Source organism: Psittacula echo (genome assembly GCF_963264785.1).
Source record: "Psittacula echo genome assembly, chromosome: Z".
NCBI lineage: Eukaryota > Metazoa > Chordata > Aves > Psittaciformes > Psittacidae > Psittacula > Psittacula echo.
In genome coordinates this window covers 43256626-43268048 of record NC_137742.1, presented here as the reverse complement: position 1 = coordinate 43268048, position 11423 = coordinate 43256626, and the positions used below count along the sequence as shown (strand labels likewise).

The 11423-nt window shown below is 45.0% G+C and overlaps 1 protein-coding gene across 2 annotated transcripts in view; it reads left to right on the top strand.

Moving 5' to 3' along the window:
- The first annotated feature begins 381 nt into the window (after positions 1 to 381).
- LOC308231323 (transducin-like enhancer protein 1) overlaps positions 382 to 11423 on the top strand; it is an 84828-nt gene continuing 73786 nt past the window's right edge. For both annotated transcript variants that reach the window (XM_080636561.1, XM_080636560.1), the window contains exons 1-4: positions 382 to 1416; positions 2102 to 2202; positions 3906 to 3969; positions 4063 to 4107. In XM_080636561.1, the coding sequence (XP_080492687.1) occupies positions 1393 to 1416; positions 2102 to 2202; positions 3906 to 3969; positions 4063 to 4107 (234 nt within the window). In that variant the 5' untranslated portion in view covers positions 382 to 1392. The remainder of the gene's footprint in view (positions 1417 to 2101; positions 2203 to 3905; positions 3970 to 4062; positions 4108 to 11423) is intronic.

Sequence of the window (11423 nt, the reverse complement as noted above, 5' to 3'; positions counted from 1 at the left end):
AACGGCTCCCAGCGAAAGGCTGAGAGGCGGTGGAAAATGCGCTCTCGCCATTGGTCCGTGGCGCTCTCTCGCATCACGGCCCCACGTTGCCTCCGGGGCCGGCGATTGGTCAACGGCGGCGGCGCTCCTCGTATCGCCCCTCCGCGCAGAAGGGTGGGCGGTGCCGCGCGGCCGGTTAGCTGGCGGAGTGTGAAACCGCGTGCTAATGTAAGCGGCGCGGGCGAGCGCGCCGCGTCCTGGTCCCGTTCTGCGGCGCGCCTCCCGCCGGTGCGTCCGAGCCGCACCGACCCGTGCATGGGCGCCAGGCCCTCAGCGATCCTCGGCGCTCTCGCGGCTTTCGGACGGGGAGAACCTTGTCCCGGGCCGGCCGGGAGCGGTGGGGCAGGGCCAGGAGGACGATGATGGTGGTGGTGCCGCCGCGATGTACCGCGCTCGGGTGGCTCTGGTGAGACACGCAGCTCCCTGATGCGAGCCCACCCAGAGGAGGCTGCAGTGGTGCCGTTGCACGAAGGAGCTTCCCGTCTGAACTAGACCCGATACGGACGCTTTTGTGTTTTTCTTTCTTCTTTTTCTTCTCCCCCGACGGGGCGGGCGGATTGGCCAGTCGGGCTAGCGGGCTTTAGCGCTGTTTTTTTCGTTTCTCTTTTGTCCGCGGGACCTATCTGCAAGTGACGGAGGAGTCTCGGCTGCGTGTGTGGCTCCCTCTCCCTGGCCCCCTGCGTGTCGTGCATGTGCTACTGGAGCGGCTCCGGTCGGGGCCGGCTGCGCAAAGCTCTCCCCCACCGCCTCCCGCCTTTCTCTCTTGTTCGCCGCTCTGCGTTTTGCTGATGACCTGGTCCGTTCACCGACTCCCGGGAGTAGTGCGGCTGTCTGCGGAGACTTTCTCTCGCCCCCACCGCTTGCGACCGTCCCGCCGCTGACACCGCGTTCTTCCGGCTGGATTTCCCCACCCGCCCCGCTTTGGTGAGGGGCAGGAGTGGGGAGAGGAGCTGCCTCCGTCCGGGCTTTCCAGCCTTACAGCTACATCTGCAACTCCAGAGCCCAGGAAGGGGAGCGGACCGTTCATCCGGGAGGCGGTGGTGCCCCCTCGTTACACCGGGTCCCGTCCTGTCCCGCCGCACCCACTCGCTGCGGAGCGGCGGTGACCGTCCCCAGCGGAACCCACCCACCTCTCCCGGGCCCCTCAGCACTCTCCAGAGCAGGAGCAACAAAAGACCCCGCGGCCGGAGGATGTTCCCGCGGCGGGGGCACTGAAAAGCGCGGCAGAGGAGGGAAGGCGGCGGGCGGGCGTCGCTGGTCCTGCCCCCTCGGCGCCCCGAGCGTGAAGCCGGGGCAGGGCGGGGGCTCGCCGCCAGAGCTGCACTGTGAGAGAAACCCTCGGCTACCGGAGTCATGTTTCCCCAGAGCAGGCACCCTGTAAGTACGGCCCGGGCGCCCCTCCGCGGGGCTGGGGGCGCGGGGCTGGGGGCGCGGGGCTGGGGCTGGGCATTGTTAGCTGTCGGCGCTGCCCACCGGTGCGCACCCCCGGCTCCCCCCCGGAAAGAGGGGTCAGAGTGGCTGGACGCCCTCTCAAGTTTGTTCTCTTCAGGGAGGAGCGGCACATCCTGCCTGCGGGCGTGGCCGGAGAGGGGACGTTTCCCCTGATCCCCCACTTCCCCCCCATCCTTCTGCTTCGCGGGCAACTTATTTGCCTTGGGGATGGGGCGGGGTGTCGCCGGCCCGAGCAGCATCCGCACCTCCGCCGGGTGCGACACCCGGCCGTGCCCCTGCGACGAGGGTCGGCGGGGAGGAGCCGGCACGCCCCGCTCTCCTGTAGGCGGTGGCGGCAGGATCGGGTGGGTCGGGGCCGCAGCGGCTCCCTGAGGGTGGCGAGCCTCGCCTCCCGCAGATGAGGGACGGGAAGGTGGGTAAGAAGTGAGCAGCGTCCCGGGGCGACGGTGGCCGGGCCGGGCTCCCCTCTGTCTTCTCGCCTCCCTATCTGCTTCTTCGCATCCCTGCGGCCCTGCCGCGGAGGGCAGCGCCGTTCTCCCCTCTTCCTGCGGGGCGGCCGCGCCGTGTCTGAACGTGCCTCTCTCTCTCGTGCCGGCCGCCGCCGCGCCAGACCCCGCACCAGGCTGCGGGCCAGGCTTTCAAATTCACCATTCCGGAGTCGCTGGACCGCATCAAAGAGGAGTTCCAGTTCCTCCAGGCGCAGTACCACAGGTGAGGGACGGCGGGCTGCCTCGGGCCGGGGGTTGCTCTCCCCGTCCCTGGCCGGGCATGGGGGACTGCACTGAGCGGCAGCTTCCAGACGGTGGCGTGCGGCGTCGCTGTTCAGCCCCGCCGCGCGGCCGGCACCGGCCCCCGGCAGCGTCGATTCGCGCAAGGGTGGCGCGGGGCGCCCGGTCCCCAGCGACGGCTGAGGGTCCGGAGCACTGGGAGATGGGGAGGATGTGGGGGGGGCGGAGCAGCCCTGCCCTGAGGGGTCGTCCGGCAGAGCTGAGGCCCGGGCAGCGGCGGGAGGGTGGTACGGTGGAAGCTGGAACGGTTCGGCTCTTGTATGCACTTAAACCCCCCTATTTGTTGGGGGTCCTTACGTGGAAGATTTTTTAAAGTATAGAGAGAAGACTTGAGCTAATTCTGTGGCACAGAGCATTAAGGAGGCAAATTCTCATGTTTGCTCATTTGTGTGTGATGCTAATGCAAAGGTTAATAAAATGCCAACAGACGGTGCTTAAACAGCCGAGAAGGATTGTGAAAGCACGCAAGTACTGGAGTACTAACACAGAGTTCATATGAATAGACTGGCATGTCTTTGACTGCTGTGCTGTTCTTTAGGTGTTCTTGTTGAGTTTATACGTTCTTGCTGATGAAATCCCTATAGAGATTTAGGGTATTGATTCTTGGCGTACACAGGGCAAGTGCAATGAAAGGGCATTGATCTTACTTAATTATGCACCAGCAAGATCTGGTTAGGAATAAAATGCTTTGCAGGTTTCTCAGGTAGAAATAGCCTGGTGTTGCTTGGGCTTCCTTTTTATTAGTGAAGATGCTGTATTCTTTGTTTTACCTAAAATCGTTAACTTGTTAAAGTCATTTATTACTTTAGAAATACAATGTAAACTGTAAACATTCAGTATTGCAATGGTAAGTGAAAAATGCTGACTTGCACGCTTAACTGTTCCCCAGGATGCTTACTAGTGTCATTAAAAACGAACAAACAACAACAACAAAAAAAACCAAACAAATATCCAAACCAAAACAACAGGAAAAGACCCAAGACAAGCATAGTTTGCAGAGAACAAAGGGACCATGGAGGCATTTGCCCTCAGTGAAATTAGTCAGAACTGTGCTGTGGTTAGTGATACCATATGCAGGTGCCTAATTCAACTTCTTTTCATTTATGGAAACAAAAATAGGAAACAAACCTGCTATCAAATTATAGTCAGAGTTACTGATTTTTCAAACTGTGGGCAAGGTAAAGCTATCTTGAGATTACTTAACCTTAAGAATTATAGACATACTCAGTTGTGATTGTAAATGTGAGTGGTGTTACTTGGCAGTAATTTACTAAATGCTGTGTACAAAGAAATGCCTCTGACTACTGAGAAGTAGTACTAGAGAGAAATTCAGATCCTTTTATAGCTTGAAAGTTGTAGCACTTCATAGCAGCTCCCTGTCAAAAGCATAAATATTGGATATGTTTGAGTTCTGGAGGCAGTTTGGGTCTCACACAGCACCCACGAAATACCTTTTAAATTTCCTGTTCAGCCTTTGTGTTTTATGTATGAATTAAGTTTTTCTTTCTGTATTTGTCTGTTAGTTTATGATTTTTTTTTAATTAGCTGCTTCTGTCAAAATACAAATAAAGTGGGTACATGTCAAAACAAATGACATGTTACATTAAAGTGTGATCTGTTTTGTAGCCTTAAATTGGAATGTGAGAAACTGGCAAGCGAAAAGACAGAAATGCAGAGGCACTATGTAATGGTAAGTATATTTGTTTTTTCTGTATTTCAGTAAATATCTCCTAATATAGTGTAAGTCAGCATAACAAGATAACATATGCTCCTTTATTTGCAGTATTATGAAATGTCGTATGGATTAAACATTGAAATGCACAAACAGGTAAGGTGTTTTGTTTTCTAAACCACGGAATTTTCAGTCTGTCTAGTGCACTTAAATGTAGCCATTCTGTTTATGTTCAAAGGACTGTATCATGTGTCTGACTCAATAGCCATGATTTGTAGCCATGATTAGTAAACCCTTGCCTACCTGCTGTCAAATGAGGTATAGATTAGGTTGAGCAACAAGGCTTTCTTGGTATTGGTCCTGTAAGACGTTGGCAAAAATAAGAAAGGTCTTGTGTCTGTAGCTTCAAAATACAATTCGGTGCTTTATGCTGTTTTATTTTGTTAGTGATGGCGCCTTTGATGTGCTGAACTGGTCTTATGCGTGTGTAGCATACATATTGACAGTTGCTCAAGTCCTTGCCATTTAAAGGTATGAAAAGATTAGTGACTTGGAAAGCTCTAGTTATGACTATGAGCTTGCAAGTTCCCATAAAATTCACACTTATGGCCACTATAATGGTGAATAAAAAGAGTATTGAACTGGAACAAGACACTAAGGGCCTCAAAGAGAAGAAAAGCTAAATGATTGCTCAGCCCAGAGGACCCTCAATTGAGTAGTCATTGTCTGCCAAATAAAGCATTAATGGCAGGGTGTAAGTATTCTGTAGATATGCTGACATTCACTTTTTCATCAAGATGCTAGTACAATAAGTCTTTCAGAAATCGATGGCCTCTTAAAAAAAATTATCATTAGATGAAGTTGCACAGTTGGACACATTTCAAAGTGCAACAATACAATTCTTTCTTGATGTGTATGTGCTATTTCATCTAAAACTCTTGTTTCATTAAATTAAAGAGCATGGCTGACCGGCTAGGGCACAGCGAAGAAATTGATTAGTTCAGGCTTCAGATCTTCTGTATATTCAAAGGCTTTCATTAAGCAAGTGAATTGCAGAGTTGAATTTTGCTTTTGTAACTCTGGACTCTTTGATTTTCTTTTTTTTTTTTTTTTAATATATATATATTTTCTTTTCCTCCTAAAAATACTATATTTGGTAAGATGGTATTGTAATTCCATGGCAACTTTTTGTCTGCAAAGCTGAGTACGTGTTCTCTTGGTTCTTAGAAGTACACTTGCTTGAATCCAAAATGCCAGTGAAAGAAGAAATATTATGACAACCTCTTCTGGTGTGTTTTTTTTAAGGCAGAGCAACTACAGTTGTGTTTGACTTTGTTCTCTGCTGTAGCTACATTAGTGTTCATGTTTCTAATGTTCAAAAAGAACTTAAGTTTTTCTGTGATGTGACTTTTCCAGGCTTTGTGGAAATTTCTGTCTTGAATTTCTTTTTTTTTTTTTTTTTTTCTTCTCTAAAACAACTTTCTGGCACACTGTCTTCCATGAGGAAGCCAACATCACCTGTATAGGAGCCTTGTTTGGTGTGAAGTGGATGTTGTTTTCAGAAAACCTTTGAAGAGAACATGTGACTTCAGTAAATGTACTAAGAGTTAACTTTAGATGAAATCAGTTAAGGCCAAAGGACTAAAGAGTGGAAACTGAGGTTTCCACTTCGACCTTAGCATCTGTGTATTGCAAGGGTTTAATGTTCTGTATGTATGGCAAGTATAATTCCATACTCAGTAGGCAGTGATACTCTGGGAGCTTTTAAGATTTATGACAGGGCATTATACCTATATGGGTCCTAACCAAGGAGGGCAGAGCACCCTTGCTTTGTGTAGACTGCTAAAAGAGTAAGCATTTGAAGGGGTAATGCATTTCCCGGCATCTGAGTCTTGGATACTATGCTTTTACATGTTAAGTAGTTCTAATTTCCAGTAAAAGTAGCACCTTCATATTAAAGATTCCTGATTTAGATGCCTGCAGTGAGGATGCCAAATGGTGTTACAGTTCAGTGTGTAGGTGGTCTTAGATTACAGGAAACAAAAAAAAAACCCTAGGAGTGACTTTCTTCTGTATTTCCACCGTTAACAATAAGTTCTGAGGAGGCTTTTGGCAGATAGTAATCATAATTCTTATTAAAACTGGTGACGTCTAGCCCCAAGGGTGTAGCCAGGCTCAAACTGATGCTTTTTGCTGGCTGATCACAAGCATGGCCTAAGTGCTCATTATGTTGTAAAGAGGGCCTTTGGAGCTCTCATTACATTTGACAGGAATTCTCTCTAGGGGGGAAACTGGGCATTAGCTAGACTCCTGACAGGCTGAAATTATTCCTGCTTTATGGCTTATAACCAAATGCTAGCAAGGCATCATCAAGGGACACGAAAAATTGCCATTTCTGACAACATCTTTGTTACCGAAAAATGCAGTGATGGGGAAACTTTCCACTGAACAAGCTTTAATGTTTTTAAGGCCTGCCTGCTATGTGGATGCTGCACTCAGTCTGTGTGAAGCCCTTCTGAATGCTTGGGATGCTGATTGAAAACCAAAAAATTAGACTGCAGCAGTGTTTCCTTATGCAGTGTGGTGTGTAAATAATTGTTAAGGTAGAGTCATGTGGATAAAATGAAGCAGTCACAGTTTGCCTGCATATGAGAGGGTTGACTTGTACTGATACAGTGGCATCAGCCAGTCCCTCTTCGTTTAATTTGGTAATCGTTTTGTTGAAACAAAGTTGCTTAGGACTTAAATGTTGTTATAAACAGACTTAAATTGAGGTGAACTTCCTATACATACTACAGAGCTTTCCACTTGAAGTTGCATTTGAGTCCAGAAATGGCCACGTAAGGCTTCCTTCACAACTTTAGCTTTGTGTCTTAGCAGCGTTTAATTGCTTAACTGCATGCTTAAATTGAGGTACTGCTCCTGCATTTCAACTTGCTGGCTGAACAGTGGTCAGGAAATAATGGTTTTGGCATATTTGTGGCTAGTGGGTTTTTGTGGTTTAGTGTGTGTGGGTTTGTTTTTTGTTTTTTTTTTCTCCTCGTTTCTCTGAGTTGTTTGGGTTTTTTTTTTTTTTTGATGGGGTGGTTTTTTGTCTTTTTTTTTTTTTTTTAAGATTTTTCAGGGGTTAGCTGTTAAAAAGATGCTGTATGTGGATTCTTCTATCTTGTTTACAGATAAATAATTTTAAGGTGAATAGTCACTAAGTTTTGCACACCTGAAACAGAAACAAGCACCTGAAGATTCTTTTAGGATAGATGCAAATATTGTTTTAATATATGTCAAGAAGACCGAATGAGTTAAGGATATATTACGTGGTCTTAAGTTTCTCTTCTGTGATACACTGTCTGAGTCAGATTTTTCCACTGTGACATCTGTGGCTGGCAAAGCAGATGAATCAGCTGCTAGTGCCAAGATGTGGAGTTGGTTGGGTGTTAAAAATCACACTGTACTTAAAGAGTTGCTGTGCTTGGCTATTCAGGGCAGCGCCTCTTTATTTTCACCAGCTGTGTGTGTGATCTTATGTCATAAGTCAGAAGATAAGGCTTCCTGTGCATTCAGTGCCTTGATTGTTTAGGTGAAAGATTAGCTTTTGCTCAGTGGCAGGCAGCCAAAGAAAGAGAAATTCATCACTGCTGAACCAACTGACAGACTATATAAACTACTACAGTATGTGGGTTTCTGCTATCCCAGCGGTGACAGCTAGGTTTCCTTCTGTTTGGGTGGGTTATTGTGATCTCTGTACCCTGCCTGAAGGCAGATCTACCTTGCCTCTTGTAGAAGAGTATACAAACTCTAAAACTGCATTATGTTAACCAGTTGTGCAAGAGTTAGAAGTCTGGTTTAACCTGGATTGTTTTGTGGAATAATTGCTAGTGTTTTACAGCAAAGGACAGAATCTTATACCTCATTAGAACATCATGGTCTTCTTCAGGAGTGGGTTAAATAGGAGAGATTTAAGGAGCTTAGTTAACTCTCTACAGCTCCTGAGTAGGATGGCTGTGCTGTGGAAAGGGATTTAAAGGTAATTTTTTTCTTCCTACTTGCATCTTAATTGTTGGAATGAAAGACTTCATGAATCATTAAGGTTTTGGTGGTGTGCAGTGGGTGTTTCAAGAACATTTTACAGTTGGCACTGCCACATAAGACATGCAAAACCTGTTTTTATTTAAAAGAGGAAATGGTAATGTTGATTGGGACATAATATTTTTCACTCAAAAAATTGTACATATTATACAAATACTTGGTTTTTAAATTAGTAGAGTTGTATCAGCAGTGCAGCTTATTCTACCACAACTAACATTGCTAGTTTGAATGTAAAGACTAATGACCTCAACTTCTGAGCCACATTTTAAGCTCGAGGCCAGAGTTACTGTGAAGGAATTATCTGACAGATTGAGGGCACTGTGTGAAATACATCGCTATGTGGCTTTTAGATAACCAGATTGTCAGATACTATCTCCTATGTCAACCTCATATATAACTTTATCTGAAAGTATGTCACAGTGTAAAAACTGTACTTATTTAAACACTGCCTGATTATCTCTCATTTTAGACTTGATCTACAAGATTTTGGGTTCCTTATAGAACCATGGAGAGAGAGATGAAACGTGTTCCTCCAGCGTTCCTCTTTGCTCGCATTGCTGGAATGTACATTACCAAATGTCTGATGATGTACTTCATATATTGGTTCAAGTGGGCAACAAAAATGCCGTGGTATTTTTTGGGATAGGGAGAGGAGTAAGAGGGAAGATGTTTTGTGAATGTATAGTACCCTTCTGTCAGAACAGATTCCAGGGAAAAAAGCTTAATGCTTTTCCTCCTGCTGGTTGTTACACCAAATCAAGCTATGCATTTGAATTGCTTTTCCTCCTACCCTACTCAAGCACTTAAGTATTTGTAGTGAAGCAATGAAATTGCGTTGTGTCTCCTGTGCAAAATGAAAGAGGATCTTTCAGGATTGATAGTAGGTCACCATTGGCATACAGTAAAAGCCTTTAAAAACAGCTTTAGGTTAACTGGTGCTTACCAAAAGACTGCACAGTACTGTTATTTTAAAAATGATAACAGCTTTGAGTAGAACTGATGAGGTTATCTTTCCACTTGAGATAAGATTTAGGGAAATACAATGGCAATTATGTCAAACACTACTATTTTTGTCTTTTGCATCACACTTCTTAGTTGGGCTCTGAATGTAGCTATTAGAGCAATAGTTTCTTATGTAGTTTCTTTCAAGGGGAAAACCAACAGCAGACAGGGAGAAGTCCCCATTTTCCCACATGTATTTGTCAAAACAGATAATTTAACAGATTAGTCCTCAGAATTACTTGTAGGCCAGGGCTTTTGAAGTACTTGCAAGTTGGTCCGATGTTCAAACAACCTTCTGCAAGTATCCAGTTTCCATCCTAAGTATTTTGTGGAGGTAACACGGTGTGACATTTGCTGGGGAACACTTTGCAGTGTTTGACCCACCCTCATAGGGAAGAATTTCTTTCACTAACCGACTTTGCCTTTGTGCACTGGTGATCATTGCATGCCTTTTGTTGTCTTGCTGAGCACCTCTACGAAGAGTCTGGTTTAGTCTTCTCCATAATCATCTCTTGTCAGCAGTCAAATCACCTCTCCCGTTACTCCTCCTCTTGTTGAAACTAAGCAAATCTAACTTCTTCCTGGTACATTGCATGCTTTGATTGCCTGATCATCGTGCTGGTGTCACTTAGTGACTTGCTTCACTTTGTCAGTGTCTTCCTTCCTGCCAAACAAGGGGAACACTTTTAAATTCTAATCAGCTAGCTGCTTGCAGTCATACTATTGCATTCTAATATGGGGTGTAGCCTTCACCAACATGAGGCTGATGCATATTCAAGAACCAGGACACCTCTTGCCCTCTTCTACACAACCGCTTTATAGTGTGTTTCCACCCTGGCTGTGATGGAGAGGAGGTCGGCCCAGGTGTAAGGCAAAAAAAACAACCTTTTTTTGCTTTGAACTTTCTTTGGTTGCCCCTAGTTGTTAGAATAGACAAGTTGTTGATGCCTACCTGCTTTTTTCAATGAGCTCAAAATTTTGTATCTGTGTTGTAACCTATCTGTGTTCATTTCTTTTCACGTTGGGCAGTCCAAACCCACTCAGTTGTGTGGCTTTCTTTGGTCATCTTTCTTGCTTTTCCCTCAACTTTTCTAATTTTTAACTTAGCCTGTTGAAATGAGGGGACTAGAACTACATGCATTTCTTAAGGGGCAGGTGAGCCAGAAATTTATATTATCACATAATTTTGTTCTCTGTATGCTTTTCTTTTTTTTTTTTTTTTTTTAATATTTTGTTTTGTTTCCCCCCTCCTTTTCTTCTTTAAATTTCCCAACATTTTATTTCTCTTTAGACTGCCATGAAATGCTGAACTGCTGGACTTGCCTTTTACATTTGAGTTTTGGCTCATGAAGGATGATTTTAATCCCAGGAGCCATCATTTCACGTTGAGCCTAGGGATGGCTACTCCCATTGTGTGAAAACTTTGTTTAGATAAAATTCTTTTCATTGCTCACTTAGACTTCAGCCATTGTTTTTACGTTGAATGAATTATCTTATGGAGCAAGCACGAAAAGACTGCTGGCTGTCTTTCCCAACTCACTACTGAACATGCTTATTAAATGGATTGCAGTAAAGGCCCCAGTGAAGCTCCACTGATGACCTGTTGATGGTATAGTGCTGGAGATGACTGAAGAGTAGAGCTTGCTGAAATTGAATTTATTCTTAACAGAACTCTATTTTAAATCTAAGTTTGCAAATCAGTTATTTCCTGAGGTTGTCTCTCTTAAAGAAGGCCTAGTGATGCACCTTTTTTGGTACTTAAGAAAAATGGCCTGTCCTGTTGCTGTTTCAAGATTCATATAAACAAATTGAAACAATGTTGAATTCTCTCAGTTGGAACCATAATCACAGTATGTTTAAGGCAAATCAGAATACAGAAAGGTTCATAGCATTATTTCATAGGGTAGTAGTGATATTGTAACCTTGTGTTGAGTATTTCAGTTGTTAGCAAGCCTAGCTATTACAAAACATACTTTTTAGTATGGGGGAAACAGTTCAGGAAATGAACCCGTTTGTTAGGTTTCATTGAACTTTTATAATGACAGTAGTATTCTGTGGGTAATGATGGTTTGCACAGTGTTTAAGGACAGTCCAATCTCTAACTGGGGGTTAGCCAGTAGCATTCACCTTTTCTCTATGTTCTGCAGATGTGTGAACAAATTAGCACAGATGATTAAATTGCAGATTAAAGTTCTTTGAGGGGTGTTGGGTAAGCTTTGTGTCAGGGCTGCTTGTCTGAAAATATTTTCTACTTAGGTGATCCAAAGAGCTAACAATGTAATAACAAAACAGAAACTGAGGTTAACTTGTGTTTTGATGTAGAGGTTTTTTGTGTGTGGTTTTCTTAATTTATTTTGTTTTGTTTGGTTAGTTGTTATTTCATT